Source organism: Dicentrarchus labrax, unplaced genomic scaffold, assembly GCF_905237075.1.
Source record: "Dicentrarchus labrax unplaced genomic scaffold, dlabrax2021, whole genome shotgun sequence".
Lineage (NCBI taxonomy): Eukaryota > Metazoa > Chordata > Actinopteri > Moronidae > Dicentrarchus > Dicentrarchus labrax.
In genome coordinates this window covers 18,809,473-18,821,167 of record NW_026136709.1, presented here as the reverse complement: position 1 = coordinate 18,821,167, position 11,695 = coordinate 18,809,473, and the positions used below count along the sequence as shown (strand labels likewise).

Below are 11,695 nucleotides of genomic sequence, written 5' to 3'. Positions count from 1 at the left end.
GTTCCGGTCAAATATATAACCCGTCCTGACGCACGCTGCTGTGGGAACATGGCGGGTCCATGGTGGAGGCAGTGCCGGAGGTGGAGTACAAGCTGTACTGGCACGAGTTTATTGGACACCTTGTGGTATTTTAACGGCAGGTGTGTGTCCGTCTCCGCGTCCTCCTTGGGGCGGACATCCTGGAGCTCCCGGCCGGGCAACGAGGTGAGTTTGCCGGCGACACTCGGCAGGAAGTCCTGTCAAACCCTGGAAGGTCATACACACCTCCGAGCTGTCAGCCAAGCAGCCCCGACACAAACAATGTCTAATTCAGATAACCGGTGTGTTACTTAAGTGTCCTGGAAGTGTGTGTTTTGCAAGAGTTTCTTGTGTTTGGTAATAATTTGTTAAATGAGTGGTGACTTGTTGCAACAGGGGAGGAGGAGGAGGAGGAGGAGGAGGGAGGAGGAGGAGGAGGAGGGAGGGGGGTGTTGGCTCGCAGCTGGGATAAAGGTCAAGACCTGCTGTGGATATTACACTAAGCTCTGCTCTTTACTTGGCTAACGTTGGCTGTCCACCTACATCTAAACCAGCGTCTGGTCGAGTGTGCATTCAATAATTTATTTAAACCTTACATTCATTCATTCATTCATTCATTCATTCATTCGTCACTGACTCAACCTGTTACTCAGGATTTCTATAATAAAAACACTACTTTGCTAAAAAAAGAGTAAACACTACAAAGCTTTAGACAGTATTTAACCCTCAAATCATTTAAAGCAGAAACCAAAATCATCATCTCAGATTATTATTATCATTATTATTATTATTATTATTATTATTATTATTATTACTTATTTGCATTTTTCATGTATTATTGCAGGTCACTGTTCAGTTATATGTTTCTAAAAACCTTTCTAAGCTGCCAGGAGTTAAATTCTTGAAGGGGAAATGCTGACTTTGTTGTCCTAAAAGTATCATTTCTAATGTCCTATTTGTATCATGTCCTTTTTGATGTTTCAGAGGCGGCCATCGGCACTACCAACAAAGATAAATACGAAAACTTTAAACTTTACTTCATCTCTCACCAGGTGAGTTGTCTTAACCGATGGCTGTCCACGCAGTTGTGCATATTATTATAATTTGTTGCCTTACACTGCAGTTGACAGTTTTTAGCACACCAGAATTTTTATGTTTTGGTTTTCTGTGCATGTCAGGAAATGTAGCTGTTGCACAGCCAATGAGGGTTAGGGTTAGGGTAAAAACAATAAAAATAACCAATATTAGCCTGTTAAATTGTGTAATTGCCACTTTATTTTACAGTTTGTGTTGTCTTTCTCCGCAGACACAAGTCCCGGTTGCTGGATCCCACACTACAGTCTTGCTGCTGCAGAAAGATACACAGTGATGCGAAGCTGAAGGACCCCTTCACATTAGCCAATAAAGATTTACAAAGTTTATTTGATGACATCAGAAAGGTACATTTTCAATACACAGAGTGTACTTGCTATGTGTCTCTACATATAAAATAATGGGAGTTTTCAGCTAACATTAGGTTAGTTAACAGTCTGTACAGCGTAGAGTCAGGAGGGCATTTAAAGCTTATCTTAAGTTGGAGTACTACAAGTCAATTGGATGTTATTTTATCATGGTGTCAGTTGATTATGATTGACATAAAAGACATGAATTGTATGACTTTGCCTCGCAGGAGCTATTTGTAACCAAAGAAGAGCTGAAGTCTCTATGCGACTACTACTTTGATGGCAAAGGCAAAGCAATTCGACCAATTATAGTCATCCTGATGGCCCGGGCACTCAACATCCACAGCAACAGAGCCGGGTAAGACTGAATCACTTCAGACCTTCATACTTTAACAAAACATTCTGTTTCATTTGCTGCTCCTACTAACCCAAAGTGACCTATAACACAGTTGTAAGAGTGAAGATGCACCACACCCTGTAATGACTCTATTTGAAGCATAATCCAGAGTTTTATTCCATCTCACTTCCTGCAATCTCTCGCCGGCTCTTTGTCCTCTGTAGAGATTTGCTACCAGGACAGAGGGCCTTAGCTATGATCTCAGAAATGATCCACACTGCCAGCCTGGTGCACGATGACGTCATAGACGGATCGGATAAACGGAGGGGAAAGAGAACAATCAATGACATGTGGGGCGAAAGAAAGGTAAGGGAAATAAATCCTCACCTCATACTTTCTGCTGCATCACTTCATTCTCATTAATATTTCAGAATAAGAATAACATTTGTTTTGTCTCTTGCAGGCTATCTTGGCCGGAGATTTAATCCTCTCGGCTGCCTCCGTGCTCTTGGCTCGCATCGGTAACAATGCAGTGGTAAAAGTGATGTCCCAGGTGATAGAGGACCTAGTGCGAGGTACAGTGGTCGGATTGTTTGTGCTATTTTTGCCACATCAGTCAGTTTAAAGAAACCTTGCAGATTGGATGCTGTAACTTGTAGCAAACTGTCCAGAATCCACTAACGTACTCCCTGATATATGTTGATTGCGCTTCCAGGTGAGTTCATGCAGCTGGGTTCTAAAGAGAACGAGAACGAGAGGTTCAAACACTACCTCGAGAAAACCTTCAAGAAGACAGCGAGTCTCATTGCAAACAGTTGTAAAGCAGTATGTACGTTCTGTCTCCACGAAAATATCACCGAGTTGGAGAAAGGCCTTGGTTTCTACATTTAATGCTGTTTGTTGACTGTCTCTCCTCCTTTTGTTTAAGGTATCCATTCTGGTGACTTCTGATCCTGAGGTTCATGAAATAGCCTACCAGTACGGGAAGAATGTTGGCATCGCATTTCAGGTCATTTTCTGTCTCTTTAAATCTTTAAATCTTTAATTTTTTTTAAAATCTATTATATCTTTTACAAGCTACAGCATGTCAGCCGTTTACTGTACAGTTTATTTGAAAAGTGAGACCCAAAACTCCATTAATCTTCTCTACTATCCTCTATTTCTCAGTACATTTGGTTTACATCCAGGACATAATGGTGTGTAGTATTAAACTTTGAATGTCTAATAGGTATATAAAATGATTTTATGGGTTCATTTTTCTCCTGTAGTTGGTGGACGATGTCTTGGACTTTACATCGGGAGCCAGTCATTTGGGGAAGCCCACAGCTGCAGATCTCAAACTGGGCTTAGCCACGGGACCGGTCCTGTTTGCTTGTCAACAGGTGAGAACCAACGTCAGCATTTCAGATGGTTTGATTTGTTTTCATAGAAACTGTACAGTCTTTCTCTCAATTTCTTTCTGTGTTTGCAGTTTCCTGAGCTCCACGCAATGATCATTAGGCGTTTCAGCTCTAAAGGAGACGTAGATCGAGCCTGGCAGTACGTCCTTCAGGTATGACCAATAATACATTGTGAAGAAAATATTTATCAATACGTTTCTACCTGTAGACTTTAAAAAATATCTGCTTCTTTTTGTGAGGCATTTTTATTGTAAATAGACAAATATAAAACAACTAAAGTTTGATATATTAAGTGAAGACTGATCAGAACCTTAAATATATTAATTAATATCACTTAAGCTGTGTGTGCTTTCAGTTGAGAGTGGAGGAGGCATTTTAATTTGTACAGTGCTCTCTTTTTAAGGGTTGTTGATGCCAAGACTGTTAAACACATTTGTACGATTAATGGCACAACTCAGTGCTCTCTGCTCAAGCTGTTAAAAATTCACAAAATCCTCCAAAAATGCAATCGGGGTATGTGTTTGATTTGGAAAAAGCTATGTTTTGCCGATACACAACAATGCGCAGCAAACTTTCCTTAGATAGATGGTTGGATAGACACCTTATTCTTCTGTTTCAGAGCGATGGCGTTCAACAGACCAACTACCTGGCCCAGCGTTACTGTCAAGAAGCCATCAGGCAGATCAACAGGCTGAGGCCGTCGGCAGAGAGAGACGCCCTCATCAGGCTTACTGAGATGGTCCTCACCAGAGACAAGTGAACGTCCTCTGCCGGGATTCACTTCAGGCAGCTACTGTACCTGTGGGGAAAGCAGCTCACTGTCTGCACTGTCTGCACAGGCAAGGGTCGAACAATAACGGTGAGAGAAGCGATAGGAGTTTGGTTCTGAAGGACCCCCGGTGCTGATTTTAGTGCCAACACTAGATGAATATGGCAGCATTTGTCTGAACACTAATCAAAACAGCACACAGGGGTCTCTCTGAACTGATATGTTTCATGGCTCTCTCAACCACTCCCAAAAAATACACAAGGCCGAATTATTTAATAATACAATGTATAAATACATACTTTTTTTTTTTTTTTTTTAAGCGCAAATCCTCTGATTCAGTATCAACGGTGATGGTTTTGGAAAAAACAAACATAAATTAATGTATGGCACTGAAAGCTACATGCCAACTCTTCATTATACAGTACTGTAACTGCAACAACGTCCCAGGCCTCGAACTAGCCGACTGACAGTTTGTTACATGCTAGTGCTGAGCTGTGGCGGCATTGCAAAATCTCTGTGATTCCAAACACAATGGAAGCGAGACTGTCATTGGTGTGCTTGTTTGGATCTGTGTTATCGTCTTTTGAGATCCGTCCACACCCCCAGAGGTCAAAAAGTCATGTGTCTTTTTGACCTGTGAACGTTTACTGACCTGTAACAACCAAGGCCTTAACATCTGCAATGACTGTATACTCAATAAACCTACTATTATGTTTTTTATTTAAACCAAGCCTTCGCTCCTTTTTTTGATTCCCTCCAAGTGACCACACGTGGATGTTGTATACGTAGAATTGTTTATTATAAAAGACTGTACATTAATTTTTCAATCAACATATTATATGTACAAATGAAGGGCAGACAGGGATAGAGTTCAAGATTTCTACCCATGAAATTGAGACGGAACAAGTTTGTTTGTTGGAAAAACTAAAGCAAATGGGCAAAATATCAAGGCGTTAGCTGCAGTATCCTGAAATGGTAAACGATGACGAATGCATTTGGAGTCAAAAAATTAGGTCATGTTAGATGCACGTGGGCCAACAGAAAAAATACAATGTTATAAAGATGATTCCTAGACCTGAGTGAAACCTAAATATTGATTGGCTGATTTAACTTGAGTTAAAATATATACACCTGTGCAACCCAGAGGATTTCATGTTCATAGCATTCAACATGGTCCTTGAACCCAGAGCAGGTCATTGTTGCCTGGTGAAGACTGAGGAGGTATTAGAGTTGTTTATTGGTCTACATTACATCTGAATTGTCACATGGCAGTGTCAGGCACGACAATTCCTGTCTAATCATCACTTCACGCTGTCCATCAGAGTCCATTATTTCCAATGTTAACAATGGATCCTACAGGTTTTAAGTGGATAAGTATAAAGTTAATAACAGTGATGTGACATAACCTTAAAATGCTTGATAATAAGCCAAAAAATAATAATATGGAATGTGTTCTCTTGCTTCAAACAGATCTAAATGCATGAAAAAAGTAAACTCCATTTCATTTTTAAGATGCAAATCGGTATATAGAGGGTGAGACCATGGGAAAGCTGGAAATTCACTTCAGAGTCTGAAAAGTTCAGTGATTTCAACAGTGTAATAAAAATTAAAAAGGTGAATACATTTACAACATAATGGAAGCATAATGGCAATAAACTTAAGATTACATTATATCTCAAAATTTTGCATGCTTTCACGCCAAGACTGGTTTTCAGGAGTAATTATTTGTCTTTGAAATACCATATACAGTATTTAAACTTGTAAATGATCAACAGGCCATCTGCGTTTATTTTTTACGAATGAGCCTTACGGAGTCGAGGAGAGCACCACTAATGAAAACTATCAAATAATCGACATTCACTGAATTCACATTACATAAACCCAAGTGGCTGCAGCTCACATTATATACAACTGACGGTAACACTTTCAACTGAAGGTGCGTTTACGTGACATCGCCATTTTATTTGTTCCGTCAAACCTAACACTCTTGTTCAGATTCAGTCCCGAATCGCCAATTTTTTTTTTTGTCCAGGCAAGATGATGTCGTACACCCTTCAGCTGTGTGACCATCGTCTTTGATATCAACCGGTGTGAGCACGTGCAGTCAAATTCTTTAGAAACTATTTTTTAAATTCTTTTTTTGGGTTTTATTATTATTTTTTTTTTTTTTACATATTCCATAAATGTCCCCAACCCGCCCATATAACACCAAAATAAACTAAATAGATATTACTTTTCATTTTATTTGCAATCAGTTAAGGGAAAGAACATTCTGTCATATCAAAAAGGGGGGATCATACAGTTATGTCTATGCGTCTCAGGAGTCAAGATTGCGGCGGTCAGTCTCTCAGTGGATTATGATATGACTGAATAAATAGACTGTATGGTTACTGCGAGGTCCCTTCAGTCGGCGTAGTGCATGATGGACTCCACGTAGTTGCCAGGGAACAGTCCGGTGACGCCTCCGGAGACGCCCTCGAACCAGCCGTCATCGTTCTTCTTGATGACGTAAATGATCGACCCCTCCATGAAAGACAACTCGTCGTCCTTGTCCTTGCTGTAGTCGTAGATGGCTACCACTGAAAAAGGGAATGGAGAGGTTTGTTTAGAGGACATGAGCCAATGTTAGGACTTGAGCATCATCCAAAAAAAAAAAAAACATGCTGCCCTCTGAGCAAACCTTTCTCGACGTAGTTCTTGGGTGCCCACTGCGGGTCTCCGTCAGCGTAGGGGTCGTTGTACTGCACGACGGCGGCGTCCTCCTCCTCGTAGTCCACTGGAGGAGGCGGCGGAGGTGGAGGAGAGTCGTCGAACATGGGCAAGTCATCCGGAGGCGGAGGGGGAGGCGGAGTGGGAGTATCTGCAACTGTTTAACGGACACAGGAAGTGAGATTCAAAGCTTCGCTGGTCAACATGAGCCTGGTGCTGGAGAGGTCGGACGGCTGAATCATGCAGAATTAATGATGAGACGTGCAGAAGAGAGTGTATGGAAGGTATTTTAAGGTTAAATTCATCAAGCAGGCTGCATCACTGTTAGGACTTCCCACTTGATAGGAGCATACACTGTATGTTTAAGCCTCTTAAGTGGTTCGTGAAGCTTTGTGCTCCTCCTGTTGTGGCTCTGAGACTCTATTCAGACATGCACATGTGGTAAAAAGGGAACTGTGAAGGACTTTTGAACACTTAAAATTATCTTCAGATGGTTATTACATGCAGAGTCATGCTCTTTATTAGGTTATAGCATCTACATTGGGAAAAAGCTATTAAAAAAAAAAAAGGTAGATAGATAGCTGTAAAATCATTTTAATCATCTTTCTCTAACACTATTATTGCTTTATAGCATACTCATTAAAAATGTCCATCACAGAAATCTAAAGTTGCTTCTGGTCAAGATTTAAACACTTCAACTGTATTGTAGGTTTTGGACCAGCAGGGTGCAGCAAAGAGCCCCATCTTCTCCAGTCCTGTTTTGCAGAGACCTTTGGAACCCCCCCCTAAACATTATCATTCACCTCAGCTCAACCCTGCAGTGCTACAAGAACATTCAACATACGAATACCAAGCCTCAGTCGGTGATAAAAGCCACTGCATGACACTAAATCACAAGAAGCAGATTAGGTGGCCCTCGGCAATCTCAGTTGGTTGCTTTTGCACTGCACATATTCTAAAAAGAAAGGGATTACTTCAGCAGCTATGTATCATACCCCTATTGCTACTAAGGAAGTGTCATGTTCATAGCAAATCTCCAAACAGCAGATAAAGCTACATTAAGTTATATAAACCACGAAGAGACTCTTGTTGCAGGAGGTTGGTATTAATTGTTGTCAACAGACAGGGGGGAGGAGAGGATGAACAAGCACAAGGCATGCTGGGTGTTCAGGAAATGGAATGGGAATAATTGGCACAGAGAAGGCTTAAAAGTATGTCTTAGCCTCTTCACTTACTGCTCTCCTGCATCCTGGCCACAAAGCCAGTCAGAGGTATCTGTGGAGTCAGCTGGGGCATGGGGGGAGGAGGAGGAGCGATAGACACTGAAAGCCAGCAGAGAAAAGACAGAAAGGCAGAGAAACAAAAAAAAAAAAAGAAGAAAGAGAAAGCCCATCAGAATGTACAGAAGACAGTTAAGAGTGCACACCGATCCCAAGAAAACAACACGGATACAGACCAAAGACACAAACACACTGCAAGAATTGTGAGCTTGTATACATCTAATAGAACAGGACAGAGTGATGTGGAACAGTGACAGACTTGAAATGCTTAGTCAAATCAATTAACCTGTCAGCTAACAGAAACATTATAAATTCCAAATGAGATTTTTTGTTGTTACAAGAGTAACATTACCAATTCTGAAACAATAGTTAACAGATTAATTCATTCAACTGTCTGCAGCTGCAGCATCTCCACAGATCAGACACAAATACTGTAACACTGAAAAGTTCAGGGGTGTCTGTGAGTGTGATGAGATCACTGAGGCCAGAGGACAAACAGTGGATTATGTCTGATTTCTGTCAGACAGACAGTTCCCACTCATGGCTCTAAAAGAAGTGAATTTCCAGTGGCCAGAAGGAGGCACTGTTTGCCTTGGATGTCTATCAACCTCCACCTCAGTCCAGGACAAGCCTGCTGAACACCCTTCAGACCTGTTATGTATGTACAGAGTGCTCTGAATTCTTGTTTTCTTTCTTTTTTTTTTTTTTTTTTGACTTTTCAAGATCATTTGATCAATCCCAGATTAGGGACACTTGAACTAATCAACAGTTGCAGAACACATTAAGCCCAGTGCTTCAGTAAATGCCCATCGAGGCTGGTGTTGTCTTAAGGAGATGAGGCACTAGAGCACCACTTACACCTGGCATTAACGTGCAGTCCGGTTCTGGATAATATATATGGATAAGGAACAAAGCAATGCACAGGGAAAACATTATGATTGGAATGCAATCCGGCTCACATTGTGATCTGATCTCAACCAGGTGTAAATGCAATCCCTACAGCGAGACCACATTCATAGGGAAATAATCCTCCCAGCAAGATCACAATTCGGGCAGAATCAAGGTGACGCTTTAATAACAGATGCAAAGGCCCCTGGAGTGGATGCCATCACCCAGACAGTGTATCCAGATATTGATCACATGTTAATACCAGAAGTAAAGACAGCTAGTGGAGTTTTAAAGCAACCCAAATCCACATGATGTACAGAGAAATGCATTTCCAGGTTAACTTCTGCTTTTACAAGGCCAAAAACTGTGTCTATGCGTTGTTAGCAGACATCGATTGTCTGCATTGTATCTGCTGTAGAACCCAAACACGAGGCATTCTGTATCAATACTAAAGACGTCCAACAGTTGGATAAAAAGCCTCAACCTGTGCTTTCAGACTTAAAGTAAAATTCAATAATTCTGACAAGAATGCAAGCTTGACCTTCAGAAAGCAGTGACTCACTTGCCAACATGAAATATTGGGTCTCTGGCTACAAAGGTTAGCTTGCTTTAGTTTGTGACTGTGCATGATTTGGAAAAATGTGAAGTTTTGTGCTTCAGTGACAGTTCAGGATCTATAAAGCAGGCTGGGATTGGAGACAGAAGGGCCTTACTTGAATTCTGGCCATAGCCAGGAGTGCCTCCATTAATATGAGGCTGCTGTTGCTGCTGTTGTTGTTGTTGTTGTTGTTGTTGTTGTTGTTGCTGCTGTTGCTGCTGCTGCTGTTGCTGCTGTAGTTGTTGCTGCTGCTGCAAGGAGAACTGGGAAGTGACCGACGGCGCCCGGCGGTAGGTGCCCGTGGCCGAAACCATAGAGACAGAGGAGTTGGAGGGGTTGTGCCGCGAAATCTGCCGCGAGATGGTTCCAAACTGGGACATTGGAGCGGGGCCCAGACCAGGCCCAGGGGCCACCACTAGAAACACCCAAAGAAAAGGGAAGGAAGAGGAGAAAGACAGACAGGACCAAAGAGGGAGAGGGGGGTTAGACAGAGGAGATGGAAAAGGGAAGAGGAGAAAAAAAAAGCACCCAAAACATGAATCATCAAGATTGTAAAAGATAATGTGAGCTTTTAAAAATTGATTTCGAGCCCCACACCTTATAAAAAGACAATCAATAACCAATTAAAGGGAGCGGGTGAGCTAGGGAAGCAACACAGATCGTTAATTGATAACACTGTTACGCAGAGATATTTCACAATGGTAAAGTGAGTCCCAAAAGATCATCCAAATGAATCCTGCACCCAAAAAGGTTCTTTTAGAAATGTTGTTACAAAGGAAAACTGTAGTAAAAGATTCAGTGAGCGAAGAGAAGAGGAGAAGCAGCAACAGAACAGACTGATCTGGCAGTGAAAATAACTTCACACATTTTTGGATTGTGAATGTGTTTGAGCAATCGCAGAGAGAGGGCGAGTTCACAATTGAGTGCACATGTGTATCGTTACACTGGTTGTCTAATAATAACCAGATCATCCCTTCGAAACAACAGCACTGTTACAACAACATTAAATACGCTCAAATATTTTAAGATTATAGAAGCTGTGTGTGTGTGTGAAAGACAAAATTACAGAGGGAGAGAAGGGGTTAAAGAGAGTATTTCCTTTTCACATTTCTAGATAACATACCGTCTCTAAGGACGGGCCCTGCTCTCAGATAGGGATGGGTGGAACCAGAGGAAGTAAAGCTTCAGAGGAACACAGGAGCAAACAAACTTCTCCACATTGTCACTGGCAGAAGTAATTACAGCTCAAAGTGTGCATCGGTGTACGGAGGAGAGAATGTGCATGTTTCAAGTGATCATCTTGCTCAAGATTGCAGTCGATCAGATATAAGCAGACGCTGCGCACACACACACACACACACACACACACACACACACACACACACACACACACACACACACACACACACACACACACACACACACACACACACACACACACACACACACACACACACACACACACACACACACAGCTGGATGTTTTTCAGCCTTGCAGAACCTCTGACAGTAAATCAAAGCCAGTTATCACTCAGTGAGTCAATACCCTGTGTAAGGTAAAGCTACATTAGGCAAAATTGAATGTTTGCAGCATTCGAATGGCTTGAGTTGAATATTTTAAGACTTCATTATCCAGGAAATCTTATTATGGGACATCATCTGTGAGTCTAGCATCAGAATCGACTGCTGCCTCACTGTTGTGTATTTCAGCACTTTATTACTTAATGTGAATGCAGTGGCCATACCTGGCACCTGGACTGGGCTATTAGTAAATCCATTACTTGTTAAGTAGTTAGTAAGTACTAGCTAATTTAAAATGAAGTGATTCACTAAATCAGGTTGCACCATTAAAACATTCAGCTAGTAAAGACTTTAGTAATGTGTAACCTTGTTGCTAGGAAATGCCATCCAATCAAAAGCAATTAACTATGACAACAGGAAGTCACTGTGGCATCACAAGCTGCAACATAAATCACAACACAACAGTTTTATGGGCCAAACAATGTGTTAAACTTATCCAACAATGCTTATAAATTTAGGCATGACATTTTAGTAGTTTAGAGTTAGTAGTAGGCCTGTTTATTTAGAATGAGTGGGGAATATGCAAACATCCTAACCTAACTGATATTATTTGGTCATTAAGCTACTCTAACATAACTGGCATAACATTTTTTGTGAAATGTAATTTAAAATATCTCTAGTTTATTAATTAGTCAGCTGGTGCAGTTTGCTATTCAACACGTGCATTCGGGAG

The 11,695-nt window shown here is 41.4% G+C and overlaps 2 protein-coding genes across 9 annotated transcripts in view; one reads left to right on the top strand and one right to left on the bottom strand.

The window, feature by feature from the left end:
* The first annotated feature begins 14 nt into the window (after positions 1–14).
* pdss1 (prenyl (decaprenyl) diphosphate synthase, subunit 1) lies at positions 15–4,692 on the top strand. The gene is made up of 11 exons (XM_051410835.1): positions 15–204; positions 1,003–1,070; positions 1,325–1,457; positions 1,688–1,818; positions 2,022–2,163; positions 2,261–2,372; positions 2,513–2,622; positions 2,726–2,806; positions 3,066–3,179; positions 3,269–3,349; positions 3,817–4,692. Exons 1-11 carry the CDS (start codon positions 49–51, stop codon positions 3,955–3,957), a joined length of 1,269 nt encoding a protein of 422 aa, XP_051266795.1. The 5' UTR covers positions 15–48; the 3' UTR covers positions 3,958–4,692.
* A 51-nt stretch (positions 4,693–4,743) lies between these two features.
* abi1a (abl-interactor 1a) overlaps positions 4,744–11,695 on the bottom strand; it is a 47,329-nt gene continuing 40,377 nt past the window's right edge. For 4 of the 8 annotated variants that reach the window (XM_051410827.1, XM_051410830.1, XM_051410828.1 and 1 more), the window contains 4 exons: positions 9,557–9,856; positions 7,911–7,997; positions 6,647–6,832; positions 4,744–6,545 (listed from right to left, as the gene is read on the bottom strand). In XM_051410827.1, coding sequence (XP_051266787.1) covers positions 6,370–6,545; positions 6,647–6,832; positions 7,911–7,997; positions 9,557–9,856 — 749 coding nt within the window. In that variant the 3' untranslated portion in view covers positions 4,744–6,369. The remainder of the gene's footprint in view (positions 6,546–6,646; positions 6,833–7,910; positions 7,998–9,556; positions 9,857–11,695) is intronic. The other 4 variants (XM_051410829.1, XM_051410833.1, XM_051410834.1 and 1 more) reach the window with 2 other exon arrangements.